At 50.4% G+C, this 19854-nt stretch overlaps 2 protein-coding genes across 6 annotated transcripts in view; one reads left to right on the top strand and one right to left on the bottom strand.

Annotated features, from left to right (window-relative positions):
* The window catches only part of CFAP77 (cilia and flagella associated protein 77), a 169596-nt gene that overhangs the window by 72910 nt on the left and 76832 nt on the right, over positions 1 to 19854 (top strand). The gene's annotated exons all lie outside the window — the stretch shown is intronic.
* The window catches only part of DDX31 (DEAD-box helicase 31), a 180699-nt gene continuing 175763 nt past the window's right edge, over positions 14919 to 19854 (bottom strand). For 2 of the 4 annotated variants that reach the window (XM_065529954.2, XM_065529957.2), the window contains exon 20: positions 14919 to 16502. In XM_065529954.2, the coding sequence (XP_065386026.1) occupies positions 16208 to 16502 (295 nt within the window). In that variant the 3' untranslated portion in view covers positions 14919 to 16207. The remainder of the gene's footprint in view (positions 16503 to 19854) is intronic. The other 2 variants (XM_074016175.1, XM_065529955.1) reach the window with 1 other exon arrangement.

Here is a 19854-nt window from a genome sequence, read left to right as displayed (position 1 = left end):
GTTCCAATGCCACCTCCTGGCTCCCTTTCTTGAGCATCTGAATGCCAAGGCAGGTGTCTGTGGGGGTGAGTAGGGAACTGGGCCAAACTCTGATGGAGACGTGGGAGGCCGTGGGCTCAGAAGGGCAGCCTGGGAGTCCAGACCCTCTGAGTCTGGACCAGCGTTCACGACCCTCTGAGTCGGGACCAACGTTCACGAGGGCGGAGCCACCGAGACTCTACCAAGCTGGGGGCAGTGGGGCCCGGCCACAGCCGTCTACTCTTTCAGTCATTCCACTTGCTTTTGTTTAGAAGATGAGAAAGTCCAAATGTTTGCAATTTCTTTGAGAACTAAGACAGGAGATTAAGGAGTCAGTGTGGTGGAATTTTTTTTCCTTCTCATCTACCCAACCTAACCAGGTGATACGGTTTGGCTGTGTGTCCCCACCCAAATCTCATGTGGAATTGTGACCCCCACATGTTGAAGGTGGGGCCTGGTGGGAGGTGACTCGATCATGGCGGGTGGTTTCTGCCCCATGCGCCTCTTCCCTTTGCTGATTTTAGCCTGTAGCTTTTTACTGTCATAAATCATAACCGTGAGTACAGTGGCTTTTCTGAGTTCTGTGGGTCCTTCTGGCAAATTCCTTAAGCTGAGGGTGGTGTTGGGGAGTCCTGAATGGCAGCCAAGCCTCAGCCTCTGCTTACCCTGCATGAGGCTCACAGGTGAAGACGCGGCACTGGTTTCCCCCCATTTTGCTCTGTCGGTGCCGGTGGCTCCGGGTGTGCGTTCAACCCTCCAGACTTCAGAGGCTGTACTCGCCGAGAACAGGAACAAGCTCCTCTAATAATCAACCCCTCCCCTTGGCTTTTATTACTTTGGGCAAAATAAAATTTGCTCTCGAATAAGCAAAAGCTCCCTGACAGCCCTGTCGGTGCGAGGTGTCCTATTTGAAAACATATGAGAGGCGAGGGACAAAAAAACGTGAGGCTCCTCCAAGGCAGATGGGGCCCGGCGTGGGCTGGAGGTGACGAGGAGGGGACTCAGAATCTAATGAAGAAGAAAGGGCTGGGCCGGAGATGCTCATCTCAGCCTAGCCCTTTAAAACCAAAATGATGGAGTTCATTTGCATTTAGATCTCCTTGGCTCCCTCTTTTCATCTAAAGACAAATCCTCACAAAAGGCTGCTTAATTAGACCAAATTAGATTTCCGCTCTGCAGCTTGTCATTCATTACAAAATGCTGTTCTTTTTCTATTTTGGTAATTATAGGCTGGTCTATAACCAGTTTGTAAGCATTGACTCTAGCCATTGAATATGACTAGCATTCCTGATTTTGTGCAGAGAGGAGGAAAATTATTCAGTTGCACCAAATCTGTCTATTTTACAAGTTGGCTCAAGACCATCGCTGGAGTCTTTTACAATAATGGGCATTCTCACTCCTAATTCTTTAATGATTAATTGTAGGAGCAGCACAGGGCTTGGTAATTTTCAAGACTAAAAGCTAAGTACAAATAGATTTTCGCATGTAGCAATTATGCCACATACTCAGAATCTTTACCTTAGTGATGCAACCCCATTGCATCTAAGAAGCCATCCATGAAAGCATTTATAGCACAACCCCTCATGCTCGGCTCACAGTGCTCAGCCATCGTTTGCCTTGGGCACCCTCAGGGAGCTCAGACCTTTTCCCCCATAGTTCATCCCACCATAGTTCATCCCACCATAGTTCATCCCACCGTGGTTCATCCCACCGCGGTTCATCCCACCATGGTTCATCCCACCGCGGTTCATCCCACCGTGGTTCATCCCACCGTGGTTCATGCCACCGTGGTTCATCCCACTGTGGTTCATGCCACCGTGGTTCATCCCACCGTAGTTCATCCCACCATAGTTCATCCCATCCTCCCAACCACAGAGCCACAGAGTTTCCAGTTTTCAGTTGCAGACACAGAGGCAGCTGAGTGGGTGCATGGAGGAAGGCTTTGGGGGGCTGGGCCTGGTTTGGCTGAGCCGAGGTCCTCCTTGTGGCATTCTTGAAATACTCTTCATTCATCGAACCTGCTGCAGTGCATCGAACCTGCTGATCCAATCACCTCCCACCATCGATGCTCCCCCAAGTGGCTGGAGGGATGTGCTGCAGAGCCATGGCCAGAGTTCCCTCCAAGGATGGCCCCATTGCCTTTGCTCGGGCCATTCTGGTTGAAAGGATGTGGGCAGGTGGGCCGAGCTGGTCACCAGGGACAGATGTTGCTGATGGAGGGGGGACACGTAGCATCAACTCCCTCTAATAATAGTGGCCACACTTTTCTACTGCAGATATTGAGGATGGCCTACTACATGTGAATATTCTCATGTAGTAGGCAGTGAATATTCTGATCTGACACCAAGCCTGTGAATTAGGTGGTATCCAGAGGCAGGCTCAAGGGTGAGGTCCTTGGCCAAAGTGACGCAGCTCACAAGTAGGAGAGTGGCAGTGGAACCCAGGTGAGGCTGGCTCTGAGCTCTCCACTGTGCTCCTCTGCCTCCTTGAGCAAGAGAAGCAGATGATGAGGATCTCGATGACACGATGGAGACGCGCTCCAGATAGGAAGTGGCAGAGCTGGTGGGGGGGACCAGCTCAGCCCCCTCATTTTGCAGAGGGGACTACTGAGGCCAGAGAAGAGGAGAGGGGGCCTCCTCAACTGCTCTCCTGGACCGCCATTCCCAGAAGCCACCAGACTCCCTCTTGCTCCTGGTCCCTGCCCACCTGCCAAAGTCACAAGGTGGGAAACTGCTCAGCTCCACTGCCCACCCACCCTGCTCTGGGTCCAGAGGCTCCAACCCTGTGGGGTCAACAGCAGGGCAGGACAGGGCTTTCCCACTTTTTGCCCTCATAGCTCAACTCCCTAGATAATTCGAGAACAGATTCCAGACCCTGTTCTGGAAGAGCTGCCCCAGATGGCCCAGGCCTGGGAGGGGTCAGCTTCCATAGCAGGCCTGTGTACCCCACCCCTTGGCACTCAGTCACTTGAACAGAGCATGTGCTGAAGACCTACTGTGCGCCGGGCACAGGAGACGCTGCAGCCAATGAGACAGGTCTGCCCTGTGCTCACACAGCTGACCTGCCACTGAGTGAGACGTGGCAGAAACCACCATTGGAATGATCCATTCATCTCAAAGACGTGTGTCCAGGAAGGAAAAGATGTGAGATCCTGTGACTGGGGTTTCTCACGGAGGCTACAGAGTCCAGGGGCTTCTCCAAGGAGGTGACATTTCAGCTAGGAGTTAGGGGGGTCGGGAGCTGATGAGGAGAGGGAGGTGTCAGCCTGAGCACAGACTTCATGCGAGAAGGGGCCTGAAAGTTCCAGGAGCCGAAAGAAGGCCCGGGGCAGAAAGAAAGTGGAGAGTGAGAGAGAGGGCATAAGAAGAGGCCAAGGCTGGCCGGGCGCGGTGGCTCACGCCTGTAATCCCAGCACTTTGGGAGGCGGAGACGGGCGGATCACGAGGTCAGGAGATCGAGACCATCCTGGCTAACCCGGTGAAACCCCGTCTCTACTGAAAAATACAAAAAACTAGCCGGGTGAGGTGGCGGGCGCCTGTAGTCCCAGCTACTCGGGAGGCTGAGGCAGGAGAATGGCGTAAACCCGGGAGGTGGAGCTTGCAGTGAGCTGAGATCCGGCCACTGCACTCCAGCCTGGGTGACAGAGCGAGACTCCATCTCAAAAAAAAAAAAAAAAAAAGGAAAAGGCCAAGGCTAGGAGCAGAGGTGCCCCCCTTGTGGTCCGGGGGCCTCGTTATCGAAACAAGCCACAGACAGTCCCCATGTATCCACCTTCGGTTGCTCATTTCTTCACAGCAGGCTGAGACCTGTTAGCTCGAAAGCGCACAAGCACCAAACAAAATTTTCCACGTCCAGTTGTTTTAAAAAATCTCCAACAAGCAGAATTTAGCCATTTAGAGCACACCTGCTTTGCACACCCACAAAGCTACACTCGTGTCTGCCTGCCACGAATACAACAGAGCCTGGTGACCGTAAGACCCCAAGTTGCTGCTGCCCTTGGGAGCTCTCTGGGCCCGAGACTCCCTGCCGCGCTGCTAGACGCTTCAGCCCTGTCTCCCGCAAAGCGGCCTCGCACTCCTCCTTCCTGGATGGTGGCCCCTCACTGTCACCTCTGGACAGTCTCATAGACATCGCTCCTTGGGGACTTCCCCTCTCCTGAAACCCCATCCAAGCCCTGCCCACTAAAGCTTGTGTATTCATATGTTTTCCCTTTGACTAGCCCCCTAATCCTCGAACTCACTCCTTACACTCCTCCCTCCCCAGCAAGATTCTCATCCATCTTTGTGTGTTCGAGGTACCGAACACAGTGGCTTGCACCCCGTTGGTGGCTGCTGCCTCCGCTCCTGCTAGAGGAGGAGAAGCATTGCTGCTGAGGTCTCTGCATCATCTACCCTAGGAAATGTCAACCCAGAACCAATCATACAGCAACCCCAGAGGCTGCGAAGAGGAGGGGGTGGGAGGACCCCGTCCTCCAGCCTCCCAGCTTTGTGCTGAAATCAAGAGCCGCCGCTTCCTCTCCCAGCCGACCCCAGCCTTATTAACGGGCTTCGTTTTAGGGACACCTCCTCCGCCTCTGCTATCTGCTATGCTAACAGGTCAGCTGCCATTTTGTGTTAAACTCCTTCTCATTTATTACAATACCACTTTTTATTGACATGGAAATAAAACTTACAATCAATAAGATATTATGAAATATACATCAAAACAAAAGTCACTGGAGCGGGCGTTTTCATCTGTTCTCAGGAAGGAACAAGGGTTTATGGTGGGGGTGGGGGGGCGTGGAACACTGAACATTTTTCTTCCCTATTACATGATGCGATTTTCAATGAATCTATAAAGAAAATGAAAACATAAATAGAGTAACCAAACAGAATGATCCCTGCAGCTGTCAAAACTTAAAACAGTTCAGTTTTCCTTTGATTTCTGTTTTAAGTTTTGAAAAGTACATAGATCATTCTCTGCTTTTTCCTTTTCTCTCGTTCTTTCTTCTCTTTTTTTTTTTTTCTTTTCATAGGGAGGTTTTTTCTTAAATCTGCACATTCAGGGTCTGCTGGCTGTGACCTTTGGCAGCTAAACTGACCAAATGATCAAGTGGACTCTCTGCATTTCTTTCTTAGGCCGCTGGCCCGGCCTCTGTGGGAACCTCTTATTCTGTTTATGACTCCTCAACGGTGCAGAAAGTTATTCCTTCCCTTGCTGGACACCACATCAAAGGAGGCCCAAGGTGTTTCTTCCTTCTGCTAAAATAGTGTCACCCCGGAGAAAAAGGGGAAAAGAAGGGACCTTCCCGGCTTCTGCACACCTACTGTGTGCTGGGCACCCGTGGTTATTCACCTCCGTGGTCTCGTCTAAATCTTGTCATTACGCCATGGGGTGGGGACGGTTATTCCCTGTTTAATGAGTGACGGGAAACTGAGACTCCAAGAGGCCAAGTAACTTGCTCAAAGTCACACAGCAAAGAAGGATCAGAGTCTGGTTCCAATCCCATCTGTCGACCTCGGGTGGGCACTGGTGAGGGCTGCCAAGGCAGCCTAGTTGGATTCTCATTTTGTTTGTCTTAAGAACGCGCCCTTCCGGGCTGGGTGAGGTGGCTCACACCTGTAATCCCAGCACTTTGGGAGGCCGAGGCAGGCAGATCACCTGAGGTCAGGAGTTCGAGACCAGCCTGACCAACATGGAGAAACACCCTCTCTACTAAAAATAGAAAATTAGCCGGGCATGGTGGTGCATGCCTGTAATCCCAGCTACTCGGGAGGCTGAGACAGGAGAATCACTCGAACCCTGGAGGCGGAGGTTGCAGTGAGTCAAGGTCGTGCCATTGCACTCCAGCCTGGGCAACAAGAGCAAAACTCCATCTCAAAACAAAAAAACAAAGCAACAGCAACAACAAATGCACCCTTCCAAAGAGCCCTGACTTGGAGACCCCCATACATAAAGCATATATTAGAGTGGCCACCCAACTGACTCAGGACAAGGGGCGTCGAGCCCCTGAGGTCCTCTGACCCCCAAGGGGTCGTGGGGCTCTGCGGCAGCCACCCGTCTTTTCCCGTGCCCCCAGTGCAGGCAAGGCTGACACGGACTGACACCTGGGTCTCCCAAATCACAGACCCGTGCGCTCCTCCCTCCCCCCTGCAGCCTTTCAACAGTGAGGCCATGGCAAGCAAAGGGGGCCACACCGTGAAATGGGATCCATCTAGTTTCATGGTTTCAGACATGCTCCCCCGGCTCTCACCATACGGACTGTCAGAACAGCGAGACTCGGATGGAAACGGCTTTCACTATCCTTCCCAGCCCAGGGCCCACTCCCCACCCCATGCCCACCTCAGCACGGTCTCAGAAGAGAGCACAGTCTCCTCAGGACTGAGTCACATTTTCAAAGCACGTTGTCCTACTGTGATCACTTCGTCTGCATGTCTTTCCTCTCCCGTCCTCCCATCCTTAAGGGAGAAAGAGTTTCCTAAATTGCTCGACAGGAACCATGGCATCTCCTTCCTGTGGAGGTATTGTCTTTTTTTTTTTTTTTTGAGACAGAGCCTCACTCTGTTGCCCAGACTGGAGTGCAGTGGCGCGATCTCGGCTCACTGAAACCTCCACCTCCTGGGTTCAAGGGATTCTCCTGCCTCAGCCTCCTGAGTAGCTGGAATTACAGGTTTCCGCCACCACACCTGGCTAATTTTTTTTGAATTTTAATAGAGACAGGGTTTCTCCACGTTGGCCAGGCTGGTCTCAAACTCCTGACCTCAAGCGATCTGCCCGCCTCAGCCTCCCAAAATGCTAGGATTACAGGCATGAGCCACTGCACCCGGCCTAATTTTTCTTTTTATGTGAGATTCACATAAAATCAACCATCAGCCATTTTCAAGTGTGCAGTTCAGTGGCATTGACTATATTCACAATGTTGTACAACCATCACCCCTCTCTAGTTCCAAGACATTTCATCACCCCAGAAGGAAGCTCTGTGCCCGAGACCAGTCACTTCCCCTTCCCTCCCTCCAGCTGCAGGCAACCACCTCTGCTTTCTGTCTCTTCGGATTGACCTATTTGGACATTTTAAATGGGTTCATACACATGGCCTTTTGTGCCTGTCTGGATTTTTTTTTTTTTTTTTTGAGTCGGAGTCTCGCTCTGTCGTCCAGGCTGGAGTGCAGTGGCACGATCTCGGCTCACTGCAAGCTCTGCCTCCCAGGTTCACGCCATTCTTCTGCCTCAACCTCCTGAGTAGCTGGGACTACAGGCACCCGCCGCCACGCCTGGCTAATTTTTTGTATTTTTAGTAGAGACGGGGTTTCACCGTGTTAGCCAGGATGGTCTCGATCTCCTGACCTCATGATCCACCCACCTCGGCCTCCTAAACTGCTGGGATTACAGGCGTGAGCCACCGCACCCGGCCTGGATTCTTTTCCTTAGCATAATGCTTTCAGTTTCCATCTACACTAACATGGATCAGTGCTTCATTCCCGGTTACGGCTGAATAATATTCCATTGTGCGGATGTGCCACGCCTTGTTTATTCACTCATTAGGACACTGTGTGGTTTCTGTCTGTTGGCTATTGTGAATACCGCTGCTATGAACATGCAGGTACATGCGTTTGAATGCCTGTTTTCTTTTTTTGTTGTTGTTAATTTTTGTGGGTGCATAGTAGTTGCATATATGAACACCTGTTTTCAATTCCTTTGATGTATCACTAGAAGTGGCATTGCTGGGTCATATAGGGTAATTTCATTTCCTTCCTTCCTTCCTTCCTTCCTTCCTCCCTCCCTCCCTCCCTCCCTCCCTCTCTCTTTCTTTCTTTCTTTCCTCTTTCTCTCTTTCTTTCTGATGGAGTCTTACTCTGTCACCCAGGCTGGAGTGCAGTGGCATGCTCTTGGCTCACTGCAGCCTCTGCCTCCCGGGTTCAAGCAATTCTCCTGCTTCAGCCTCCACTGCAACTGGGACTACAGGCATGTGACAGCACGCCCAGCTAAGTTTTTTATTTTTAGTAGACACGGGGTTTCACCATGTTGGCCAGGCTAGTCTCGAACTGAGAACCACGGTGCCTGGCCCTCATCTTTAACTTTTTGAGGAACAGTCAAGCAGCTGTGTTAATTACATAACTAGTTCTCTATTCACACAAATGGAGACGGAGCTGCTGGTCATTCAAAATAGCAGAGTCTAACAGTGGCCAGTAGGTGGTATGACTACTTTTTATTAAGAAGCTTCCAGGCCCTCTGCTGAGAACTCTGCCTACATTGTGACATGCTCTGCCACCCTCCGAGCTGGAGGCTCTCATGATACCTACTGTAAGGAAACCGAGACTCGGAGTTCAAGCATTAGAACTTGCCCAAGGTCACGCAGACTTGAGAAGCCAGAGTTCTAATTCGGGTGGCTCGGCCCCCAAGCTCATGTTCTTAATCACTAAACTGTCATGTCCCAATCATGCACCAGTTGGTTTCTGTTTGGACTGCAGTGTGACAGGGTAGAAGCTGGCAGCGGCGGATCTCTGCTCCTAATTATGCCAGGCTCAGACTGTTATGAAAATGAGTTTGCCTTCCTTGAGCACGCCCCAGCTGTGAGCAGCGGGAGCTGGCCGGCGGTCGGCTGGAATGAAACCCCACGCAGTGGATAACCCCACCAAACAGATAAGTGACACTTGACTGCAAAGTACGACGCCGAGTGATTGCCCTCCATCGCGGCCGTGAGCTTCATCCCTCCGTTCCTTCAGAAAACAGCCTGTTGTCCCCAGAACAGCTCCCATTTATTGGGCACTTACTCCACGTCCACCAAGGTGCAGAGATCATCTAACCACAGACCAAAGAGGGGGTATCGTTTTCCCATTTTACAGACAAGGAATCAGGGCCCAGGTAGTTTTCGTAAACAGGCGACGAGCACGCAGGTGTCATTTACCGAGCTGATGTCAGCCCAGGTGCTGGGATTTGAGAGCACATACCTCCTCTTTTTATTTATTTATTTATTTTGAGACGGAGTCTCGCTCTGTCACCCAGGCTGGAGTGCAGTGGCGGGATCTTGGCTCACTGCAAGCTCCGCCTCCGGGGTTCAGGCCATTCTCCTGCCTCAGCCTCCAGAGTAGCTGGTACCACAGGTGCCCGCCACCACGCCCGGCTAGTTTTTTTTTTTTTTTTTTTTTTTTTTTGGTATTTTTAGTAGAGATGGGGTTTCACCGTGTTAGCCAGGATGGTCTCGATCTCCTGACCTCGTGATCTGCCTGCCTCAGCCTCCCAAAGTGCTGGGATTACAGGCTTGAGCCACCGCGCCCGGCCCACACACCTCCTCTTAATCAGAGGCATCATCGCTTTTGGGAACTTCAGATTTTGCTCAGAAGGAGAAGTTTCTAGGAGTTCCTTCCCCAGGACGGTGAGCTGCCTCCTGCGAGTGACTTGGCTCTGTTCATAATCTCAGATGATACCTAGCCAGTTTTTATTGCTCTTTAAAAAAATATATCCCATCGAGGTATTCGTTCCTTGCCACCTCTCACGTTCGCCTTTTGTCAAAACGCTGCGCATTTCCCCCTCATTCCCCTAAACCTGCTGTTGAGTTACCGGCCCCCAGAGGCCGTGGACTCAGAGCGGATGCATCCCCGCACCTCGCTGCTCGCTGCCTTCTCCGGGTGTAATCAAACATCAAGCTAAGTAGCAAATAAATCTCTCGATCTCATAAGCTGCACAGCGAGATCATGTAAATGCAAATGAAGGACCTGATTTCAAGCTGTCGAGGGGGAGGGGAAGGAATGCTGGGGCCCTGTCCCCGTGACCGCCTCACGCGGCAAGAGCCATACATCAGCCGCCAGAACAGAGCAGGCAGCAGGAAGGGAGGCCGGGCTGCCCCGGGGAGCGGGGACCAGGCAGGCGGCAGAGCGCAGGCAGCCCCGGGCCGTGGGAACCAGACAGGGCTGGACTGGGTGGCGGGGCAGGCATGAGGACGCCTGGAGGGGCTCCCCACGGTCCGCGGCTCCCTTTGGACCCGAGCTGGGAGCTGCCATGGCAGTCTTAACAATAAGACAGCAGTAACAGAAACCATCCTTTACTAAGCAACCTCCTGGGCCAGGTGCCATGAAACACTCTACATACAAACCTCGGGAGGTTTTGCAGGTGAGGAAAGAGAAGACCAGACAAGGCGAGGGACTTGCCCAAGATCATACGGGAAGTGGCAGAGCTGGGAGTCCAACTCAGCTCTGCGTGAATTAGTATGCCAGCTACCAACTTCTCCTCCGCGACCCCCCGGCCCCAGCCACCAGCTGTCATCTTAGCCCCCGTTATAAACCCCAGCAGAATTGCAACGACGCAGAAGAGAGTTTTTCATAGATAAAATAGAAACATATGACTTAACTCTGTTGTGTAGCTTTTTAAATTATAAAAGTAAAACCTCACTATCAAAAAAAGGGCCCACATCTGTAAACACACGTCCTCACACACCACAGTTACGGGGCTGGGTTTCCTTCCAGTATTTTTTTCAATGCATTTTTTTTTTTTTTTAACGTGGTCATAACAGTAGTCTATGTTTTGAATCCGGCTGTGTTTTTTTTTTTTTTTTTTTTCACTTGACATTATTTATACGCCTTTGATCACACATGGATGTGGTCTTCTCATGCGTGGCTTTTTCGTATCATTATGCAATGTTCAACTGACGCTCACACAATGCACAGGGTTCAAAGCATCGGGCTTCTAAGAGGATGCCTGAGCCCTTTGATGCATAATGCACCTTATTTTACATGATTGTTTATCTGAGGTTCTCATTATGGAAATAAATAAATATCCTCTATGCTAATAATGATCACAATTTGCATTTATATTGTGCTTTTCATTCGAGGATCTTAAGTTGTTTTACAGTAATGAACTACCCCTCCATAAGCACAATGGTATGCGTGTGCATATGTATGCATGGGTCTAGCTATGTACAGATATTTATTTAATAACTACCAGGCAATGGGATTTCACATAACTGCGCTTTCACAGAACGCAGGAGAGCGAGTGGAGGCTTTTCAACTGTCGAGCAAACATTCATTTAGTTTAGACGCAGGGCTAGAGGGTTAATGAGCTACACTATGTGTGGTTGCCAGGAAGTGGCGAGTGATTGATTCCTTTGAGGGGCTTGCTCGTGATGGAATGAGCGTCTTTGGTGGGTCTGAAACTCAGGCATCGAACTCCCTGACAGAAAACCTGCCACTTTGGAAGTGACCACTGGCCCGTTTGTCTGGACTAAGATCTGACTCAAGGCTGTCTCAGCAACAAAGCCAGCTGGCTTCCCTCCTTTTCGCCTCTTCGTTTCTCATTTCTTATGTCTGGATTTTTTTTTTTTTTTTTTTTTTTTTTTTTTTTTTTTTTTTTTTTTGAGATGGAGTCTCGCTCTGTCGCCCGGGCTGGAGTGTAGTGGCCGGATCTCAGCTCACTGCAAGCTCCGCCTCCCGGGTTTACGCCATTCTCCTGCCTCAGCCTCCCGAGTAGCTGGTACTACAGGCGCCCACCACGTCACCCGGCTAGTTTTTTGTATTTTTTTTTAGTAGAGACGGGGTTTCACCGTATTAGCCAGGATGGTCTCGATCTCCTGACCTCGTGATCTGCCCGTCTCAGCCTCCCAAAGTGCTGGGATTACAGGCTTGAGCCACCGCGCCCGGCCTCTTATATCTGGAGTTTTAAGATATCTCGTGCAAAATCCACAAGGTCTTTTAAGAGGCGCACCTGTTTTGCAATAAGAAATGAGGGCTAGTTAAGGGGAAAAAAAAGTAGATTGGGTGGGAAATGATTATACTTGAGTTGCAAGGCTGGGTCACATGTTTTGAAGAAGTCGTACCATGCAAATGGGCTTTGGTGAAGCTCCGGGTCTAGAGACCTTCGTTCCTGGGTCCCAGGTAGCTTCGGATCAAAGCCTGTGGGAAACGCTACCTGCACCTGCCTCTAGCTAACCCCAGTAGATCTCACAGCGATGGGCTGCTCCGAGGGGGCTTCCGGGCGCCAGGGCTGCCTGCCCAGCTTGGTTCCCAGCGTGGGTTTCCAGGGCCTGGTCCTTCATGATGGGGAGTGGAGGGAGCTGATATTGCAGGAGGAACCTGGAGAATCCCAGGACCCCCTGGGACGGGGAGAGAGATGGTTTTAATTAGAGCTGAGAGATGGGAAATAAGGCAGAGCGGAATGACATCTTAATGAGGTTTAATGAAGCTGTCTGCTGATGGGGACAGCTGTCACCCAGAGCTGTATTCCAGCCAAGCCACTTTGTGATGGAGGAAACTCGGAAAAAGGCGGTTTGAAGGCAGCTGAGGAGGGAGAGGTGGTCAGACTCGGAGCTGGGATTTTTCTCCATTTGCCTCTTAATTCCAACACCTCATTGACAAGGGATTCCAGCTAGTGGACCATATTACAATAGCCTCCAACCTTTCAAAATTCCCTGTTGTGCAAAACTAAGGTGTGCCTCTTCAAAGACCTTGTGGATTTTGCACAAGATGTTTTAAAAATTCAGACGTAAGAAATGAGAAGCGCAAGGATTTTGAGGGCTGAACCTTGGCTCCTTGCTTGTCCAGTGGGGATACCATGGCCTCCCTTATAGAGTTGTTGTGAGAATTGGGGGGTGGCTGGGAGTTAAGCACAGAGGTGTGATGTCCAGGAGAGGTAAGTTTAACCCCAGCTCTTCTATTGACTATCTGGGTGGTGGTGGACAAGCGTGAACCTCTTTAAGCTTCAGTTTTCCCATCTGTAAAATGGGAAAACCTACTAGACAGTGAAGTTGGCAGAGGTCAGGGAGAAGCAAAAGCACTCTTCCAACATGCTCAGCACATAGGAAGCACTCAATAAAGAGGGCACAGAACATTCCATGTGCCCTGCATGGAGGAGGTGCACAATAAATCTCGATTCTCTTCCTTTTTTCTTTCTTCACTGTGTGGTGGGTTCCAAGGGATCCCTGTGCAGGGAGGGTGATCTCAGCCTCCACACGGCCCAATAGCCAGGCCACACCCGCTGCCCCAGGACCTTTGCACATTCCAGTTTGGGACCTGTCTGGGAGACCCCTTTTGTCTCTGCACATGGCCACCTCTCATCCTGGCCTGGGCTGGTGGGGTAGGCTGATGGGGTCCCGGGTGGCTGATCAGAGCTGAGATTTGGGACTCAGTCTCGTCAGTTTCATGGATGTCAGAGTGAGGTTACCAAGGTCCTAGTGTGTTTGTGCTGCTGTAACAAAATACCTGAGATGGGGCAATATAGAAAGAAGAGAAATTTATTTCCCACCGTTCTAGGGGCTGGGAGTTCAAGATCAATGCGCTGGTGGTTTCTGTGTCTGGTGAGAGCCTAGTCTTTGCTTCCAAGATGATACCTTGTTGCAGTATCCCCCCGGGTGGGGACGAACGTTGTATCCTCACTTGGCAGATGGACAGAAGGGGATCGAAGGGGCGAACTCCCTCCACCAAGGCCTCTTATAAGGGCACCTATTCCCCCATGAATGCAGAGCCCTCATGACTCAACCACCCCCTAAAGGCCACACCCCTGGACACTGTCTCATTTGGATTAAGTTTCAGCATAAGTTTGGAGGTGATAACAACATTCAGACCATAGCACTGTGGAAAAGCCGGTGACCATCAAGCCTCAGGTGCCCCTGTGTTTTGATGGCAGCTGAACTCAGACGTCTGTCACAACCTGCTTGCCCGTGTCTGAAAGTTCAGGGTCAGGAGCTCCTCTGAGTGCCTCTCTCTGTAGGTTCTTAGCAGGCTTCACACAGCCCCGCTGAGATGCCCAGAGACCACCCCTCTGACAGGCAGCTTTTCTCTGTAAGCTTCTAGAAGGCCCCACTGAACAAGCTGGGGAAGGAGGCCAAGGGTCAGCGCTGGGCCCTCCCACCTCTGGCTCCATGCCGCTCCCTGCACTAACTCCCCTTGGCTCTCTTGCCCACCCTGTCTACCTCTGGAAACTTTTTCAGGTCCGTTCTTCTCAAAATGCCAATTCAAGATCTGTACGTGTCTTTCTTTTCCTGGCTACCCTTCGCCCAACCCAGTCAAGACATCTGGCTGGGTCCCAGTCACGTTAGTCCTGAACAGCAGCTCCTCCGTCATTTTGTTCAACATTGTTATAAAGTTGATGAGAAAAGAAATCAATGTCCAACTGGAGCCACTGTCTGCGTGGCATCTGCATGTTCCTCCTATGTCTGCGTGGGTTTTTCTCCAGGCACTCTGGTTTCCTTCCACATCCCAGAGGTGTGCGCATTAGTGAACTGGCGCATCTAATGGTCCCAGTATGAGTGGGCATGGGTGTGTGTGGGTGCGCCCTGCGATGGGATGGCGCCCTGTCCAGGGTCGGTGCCTGCCAGGTGTCCTGAGCTGCTGAGACAGGTTCCCACCACTCGCAACTCTGAACCGAAATAAGTGGATCGGAAACACGAATGAACGAAGTAGTACAAAGTATTAAAAACAAAAATCTGTGGCTGGGCATGGTGGCTCACTCCTGTAATCCCAGCATTTTGGGAGGTCAAGGCGGGCAGATCACTTGAGGTCAGGAGTTCCAAACCAGCCTGACCAACATGGAGAAACCCCGTCTCTACCAAAAATACAAAGTTAGCTGGGTGTGGTGGTGCACGCCTGTATTCCCAGCTACTCAGGAGGCTGAGGCAAGAGAATCACTTGAACCCAGGAGGCGGAGGTTGCAGTGAGCCAAGATTGTGCCATTGCACTCCAACCTGGGCAACAAGAGCGAAACTCCGTCTCAAAATCTGTAAAGTTCTGTATATGATCATCATACATATGCACGACTGTGGACAAAGCGTAGCAAGCCCTTCGGATTGATGATGTTTGTTTTTTACTGCACGGTCGTAGGAGGGGCTCCTGGCAATTTTGACTTTGCAAACATTTATTCCTTGATTTAACCCATTACCACTCTGACTGCTGTCACTCATGGATTCCCCCCAAACTGGGTAAATAATGATCTTATTTGTTTTTATTAATCTTTCTTGAATGTATGGGTAGCTCACACTTACATCAATATTCCATATTAGAAGTATTTTGGTGGTTATTGAGTTTGGTGATGTTTTTGTGACCAGATTGTGCCATAGGAACTTAATTCTTGTTATCTATTAGCCTACGTTAAAATTGGGTTTCTTATACGTTGTTTTGCTTAAAGTTGCAATTTCCAAAAACATATTGATGATGTTGAGTGAGGACCTACTGTTAAGTTTTCTGAAGGGATAGCTCTTCCCATGAACCTCAGTCTATATATTGAACAGTGGACTTCTGCCAGGCACGGTGGCTCACTCTCATAATCTCAGCACTTTGGGAGGCCAAGGCAGGAGGATTGCTTGAGGCCAGGAGTTCGAGACCCACCTGGGCAACATAGTGAGACCCCATCTCTACAAATAATTTAAACATTATCTGAGAGTGGCGATGTGGGCCTGTAGTTCTAGATACTCTGGAGGCTGAGGTGGGAGGATCACTTGAGCCTGGAATGTCGAGGCTGTAGCAAGCTGTGATTGTGCCCCTGTACTCCAGGCCTAGGCAATGGAGCAAGACCCCGTCTCAAAAAAGAACCCCCCACAAAACAAAAAAACAAAACGACGAGAACAAAAACAGCAGACTTTACCTGGGGTTCTCCTGTGTGTAAGGCACTGTGCTGTGCACCATTGTGTGGGGCAGAGAAGGCCAGGAAGTCAAGGCTCACCTGTTCCATATGAGCCAAACCCCACCTGTAGAGATGAGGTCTGTGCACATGAAAAGACAATCAAGCCCAGGCCATCTCTGCTAAATGCCGGCTCATGAAGTAGGAGGCAGCAAAGACTGTGGAGTCAGAGGTGGGCTCATACCCGCCTTGGCCACTCAGCTGTACGGCTTTGAGCAATCAGGGCCCTCCAGCTGTCCGTGCCTTCTTTTCCATACCTGTGAAATTGACATGGTGGTTATACCACGTTGCAGGATTGTTTTATGAATTGGCAGTAATAGGGGAGCCGGGCACACAGATGCCAGGATTATAGATGTTTGATGAGCACATGGCCAGGTGGGTGTCCAGTTAGCCTGTCTTGTGGGGCAGATGAGCTGGTAATGGGTGGATGTGCTGCTTGTCTAGGGCATTTGCACGCGAACGAAGGGACTCTGAGACACACTGTACTTGCACCTAAAGGGCTGGATTGTGGACAGTGGGATCTCAGGCCATGGAGGTATCTGGGGCCAGGAATAGAGGGGAGGGTTGCCGAGGACTCCCACGGCTCCAGCCTAGGCGGACACAGCCATGCTCATTTGATTGTGCTTTGCTTTATTGCGCTTTGCATGCAGGAGTCCTCACAAAGCCCCGTTGGTGGCCTCCAGCTGCGCCCAAGTGAGGCCCAGGGACCCCTGGGGTTTCCTACCCATGACCCTCTCTGACACTGCAGTGTAGTGTAGCCTGCCCAAGAGGGAAGGAAGTCCAGGCGCCAGGGCAGAAGACTGAGAGGTTGATAGGGCTTCTCTGAGTGTCCAAATCTGCTTCTCGGCTGAGTTCCTGGGAAGTTCCGCTTCATCCTTCCAGGCGATGCTACGGTCTGGAAAGTCCTGGGAGATGAGAAAAACACTGCCATGGGCATTTCTGGAGGATGAGACTCTCTAGTCTAAGAAATATAGACCAGAGAATCCCTTTGGGAAAACAAAAAGTTGTTGTGTTGTTGCTGTGGTTTATCTGGTGCCTGTGTTCATGCAGTTCTCATGTGAAGCTGGGTCTCCGGTGTGGACAGAGAGCACATTGCTCCATCAGCAGGGAGTTGGGGGAAAGGGCTGGCAGACACAGTCATGGATGAATGGCTCCTGGGGGAGGGCAGCAGGCGGCGGGTACAGTGTGAAGGGCACACATCGGGTCAACAACGTCATGACCCCCAAAGCTCCCGGTGCTATCTTCAGTCACTGCCCCAACCCAGGGGTCCTGCACTACTGACTTCTAAACCCAGAGATGAGTTCTGCTGGTGTCTGGCTGCATCTGCGTGGAGCAGCACACCTCTGTGTGTCTGGCTTCCTTCACGCCACACTTTGTGTGAGGACCACATATGTGGTGGCCCACAGTAATGTTCTTTCATTTTCAGAGTTTATTTCTTTTCTTCTCCTTCCTTCCTTCCTTCCCTCCTTTCTTTTTCTTTCTTTTTCCCTTCCTTCCTTCCTTCTTTCCTTCCTTCCTTCCTTCTTTCCTTTCCTTTCTCCTTTCCTTTTCCTTCCTTCCTTCCTTCCTCCTTCCCTCCCTCCCTCACTCCCTCTCTCCTTCCTTCCTTCCTTCCTTCCTTCCTTCCTTCCTTCCTTCCTTCCTTCCTTCCTTCCTTCTTTCCTCCCTCCCTCCCTCCCTCCCTCCCTCCCTCCCTCCCTCCCTTTCTCTCTCTCTCTGTCTCTCTTTCTTTCTTTCTTCCTTTTTTTTGACAGGCTTTCACTCTGTCACCCAGGCTGGAGTACAGTGGTTCAATCACGGCTCACTAAAGCCTCCACCTCCTGGGTTCAAGTGGTTCTCCCAACTCAGCCTCCTAAGTAGCTGGAACCACAGGCACATGCCACCACACCCGGCTAATTTTTACATTTTTTTGTAGAGATAGGGTTTTGTCATATTGCCCAGGTTGGTCTCAAACTCCTGGACTCAAATTATCTGCTTGTCTTGGCTTCCCAAAGGGCTAGGATTACAGGCGTGAGCCACCGCACCCAGCTCATTCCGAGTTTCTTAATCTCTGTGGGCACTGTTGGCATCAAGGGACAGACAGCTCCTTGATGTAGTGGGGTTGTCTGGTGCATTGCAGGATGCCTGGCAGCATTCCTGGCCTTCACCCACTAGATGGAGGATAGTGCCCCCTCCCAAGCCATGATGACCAAAAATGTGTCAAGACATGGCCAGATGTCCTCAAGGGCACGTTATCACCCTGATGGAGGACCACTACTGTAGGGTATTCTGTGTTATGAATATGTCATGAATTTTTTATCCACCTATCATGGCCACTTGGGTTGTTTCTAGCAGTTGACTATCATGAATTGAGCTGCTATGTGCATTCGTAGACATGTTCTTGGGTGGATGTCCACATTCATTTCTGCTGGATGACCAGGATGGAATTGTTGGGTTATGGGGCAGGCATATATTTAGCTTTAAGAGATACTGCCAAACAGCTTTCCACAGTGGTTGTAGCAGTTTGCACTTTCACCAAGTGCATGGGTATTCCAGTTGCCCCACATCTTTACCAATAACACTGAATTTTTTTCTTTGCATTTCCCAGAGGTTGACATTTCGACATATGGGTCTTGGCCATTGGGACATCCTCTTAAAGAAGTTCCTATTCAAGTATTTTGCTCATTTTTTCCTATAGGATTATCTGCCTTTTTCTTATTGATTTGTAGTAACTCTTTATATATGATGGATAAGACTCCTTTGTTAGATATGTATATTGCAGATGTCTTCTCTCACTCTTTAAACTCACAGACTTTTAGAACCAGGGGCACTCTGTGTTTCCCACATCAAATACCCTGGTGCACATGACTGCCATTGCTTAACTGTACTTTTTGCAAGACAGTGAATTTCATAAGAGCAGGGCTGTGTGTCTGATCTGTTCACCCTAGAACTCCCAGCACAGAGGGCTTAGCGCTGAGTGGGTACAAAATAAATATATGTGGAAGGAAAGTATGAGCAAACCTCCCATTGGGATTTTTTTTTCTTTGTAGTTTAAAGCTTCCACGTTTCAGCAATTATTGATTCCCAGGCAACCACAGTAAAAAGCAGAGATTGAGGCACATGCCTGCTCCCTTGCCCCCCGCCTGAGGGTGGCAGCCAGCTCCTGAGTCTGTCTGTCATTCCCCTGCCAGTTGGAACTCTGCCCACCTGCACCTGCCCTGAGGGAGGCGGGGTCTCTCCCAGAGAAGTCACATTTTAATTAACTTCCCCGGCAGTCACTGGAGAGGCCGGATCATTTTCATAAACAAATGAGGCCGGGCGCGGTGGCTCACGCCTGTAATCCCAGCACTTTGGGAGGCCGAGGCGGGCGGATCACAAGGTCAGGAGATCGAGACCACGGTGAAACCCCGTCTCTACTAAAAATACAAAAAAAATGAGCCGGGCGCAGTGGCGGGCGCCTGTAGTCCCAGCTACTCGGGAGGCTGGGGCAGGAGAATGGCGTGAACCCAGGAGGCGGAGCTTGCAGTGAGCCAGGATCACGCCACTGCACTCCAGCTTGGGCGACAGAGCAAGACTCTGTCTCAAAAAACAAACAAACAAAAAAAAACAAAAAACAAAAAACAAAAAACAAATGAGAGGCCAGAGCTTTGTCTGCAACTCGGAGAGCATAGTATGGAAGGAATTCAAAACAAGCCACCCTGCAGAGTCCCCATGCACCCACCTGAAACTCAGAGCTCCATCACTCCTGAGGGACACTGGGGTCTGGGATTTGAGATGGAAAAGAAGAGGGAGAGAAATGATCAACTGTTGTGTAGAAAAGAGCCGACGGTCTCAAAGTAGGCTGGATGAACTGCACGTCTGTGTACCCCTAAAATTCAAAACCTAACTTTAGATGAGATGGCATTAGCAGGGGCGTCTTTTAGGAGATGATTAGGTCATGAAAGCAGAGCCCTCATGATGGAATTTGTGCCCTTAAATGAAGAAGAAGAAAGCTAACTCTCTCTTTCTGCTCTCTGCCACGTGAAGATATAACAAGAAGGCGGCCATCTGCAAACCAAGAAGAGAGCCCTCACCAAGACATTGGGTCTATTGGTTTCTAGATCTTGGACTTCCCAGCCTCCAGGACTTTGATAAATAAATGTCTATTGTTGAAGCCACCCAGTCAATGATAATTTGCTATGGCAGCCTGAGCTGACGAAGACATAGTGTTTTACCCACTCATTTATTCAACCCCTATTTATTAGCATCTATTCTACACTGAGGCTTGGGAAAAGAAGA

The sequence above is a fragment of the Macaca fascicularis genome, chromosome 15 (genome assembly GCF_037993035.2).
Source record: "Macaca fascicularis isolate 582-1 chromosome 15, T2T-MFA8v1.1".
In the NCBI taxonomy this organism is placed as follows: Eukaryota; Metazoa; Chordata; class Mammalia; order Primates; family Cercopithecidae; genus Macaca; species Macaca fascicularis.
The sequence above is the reverse complement of the archived record's forward strand: the minus strand, read 5'-3'. Positions and strand labels throughout refer to the sequence as shown.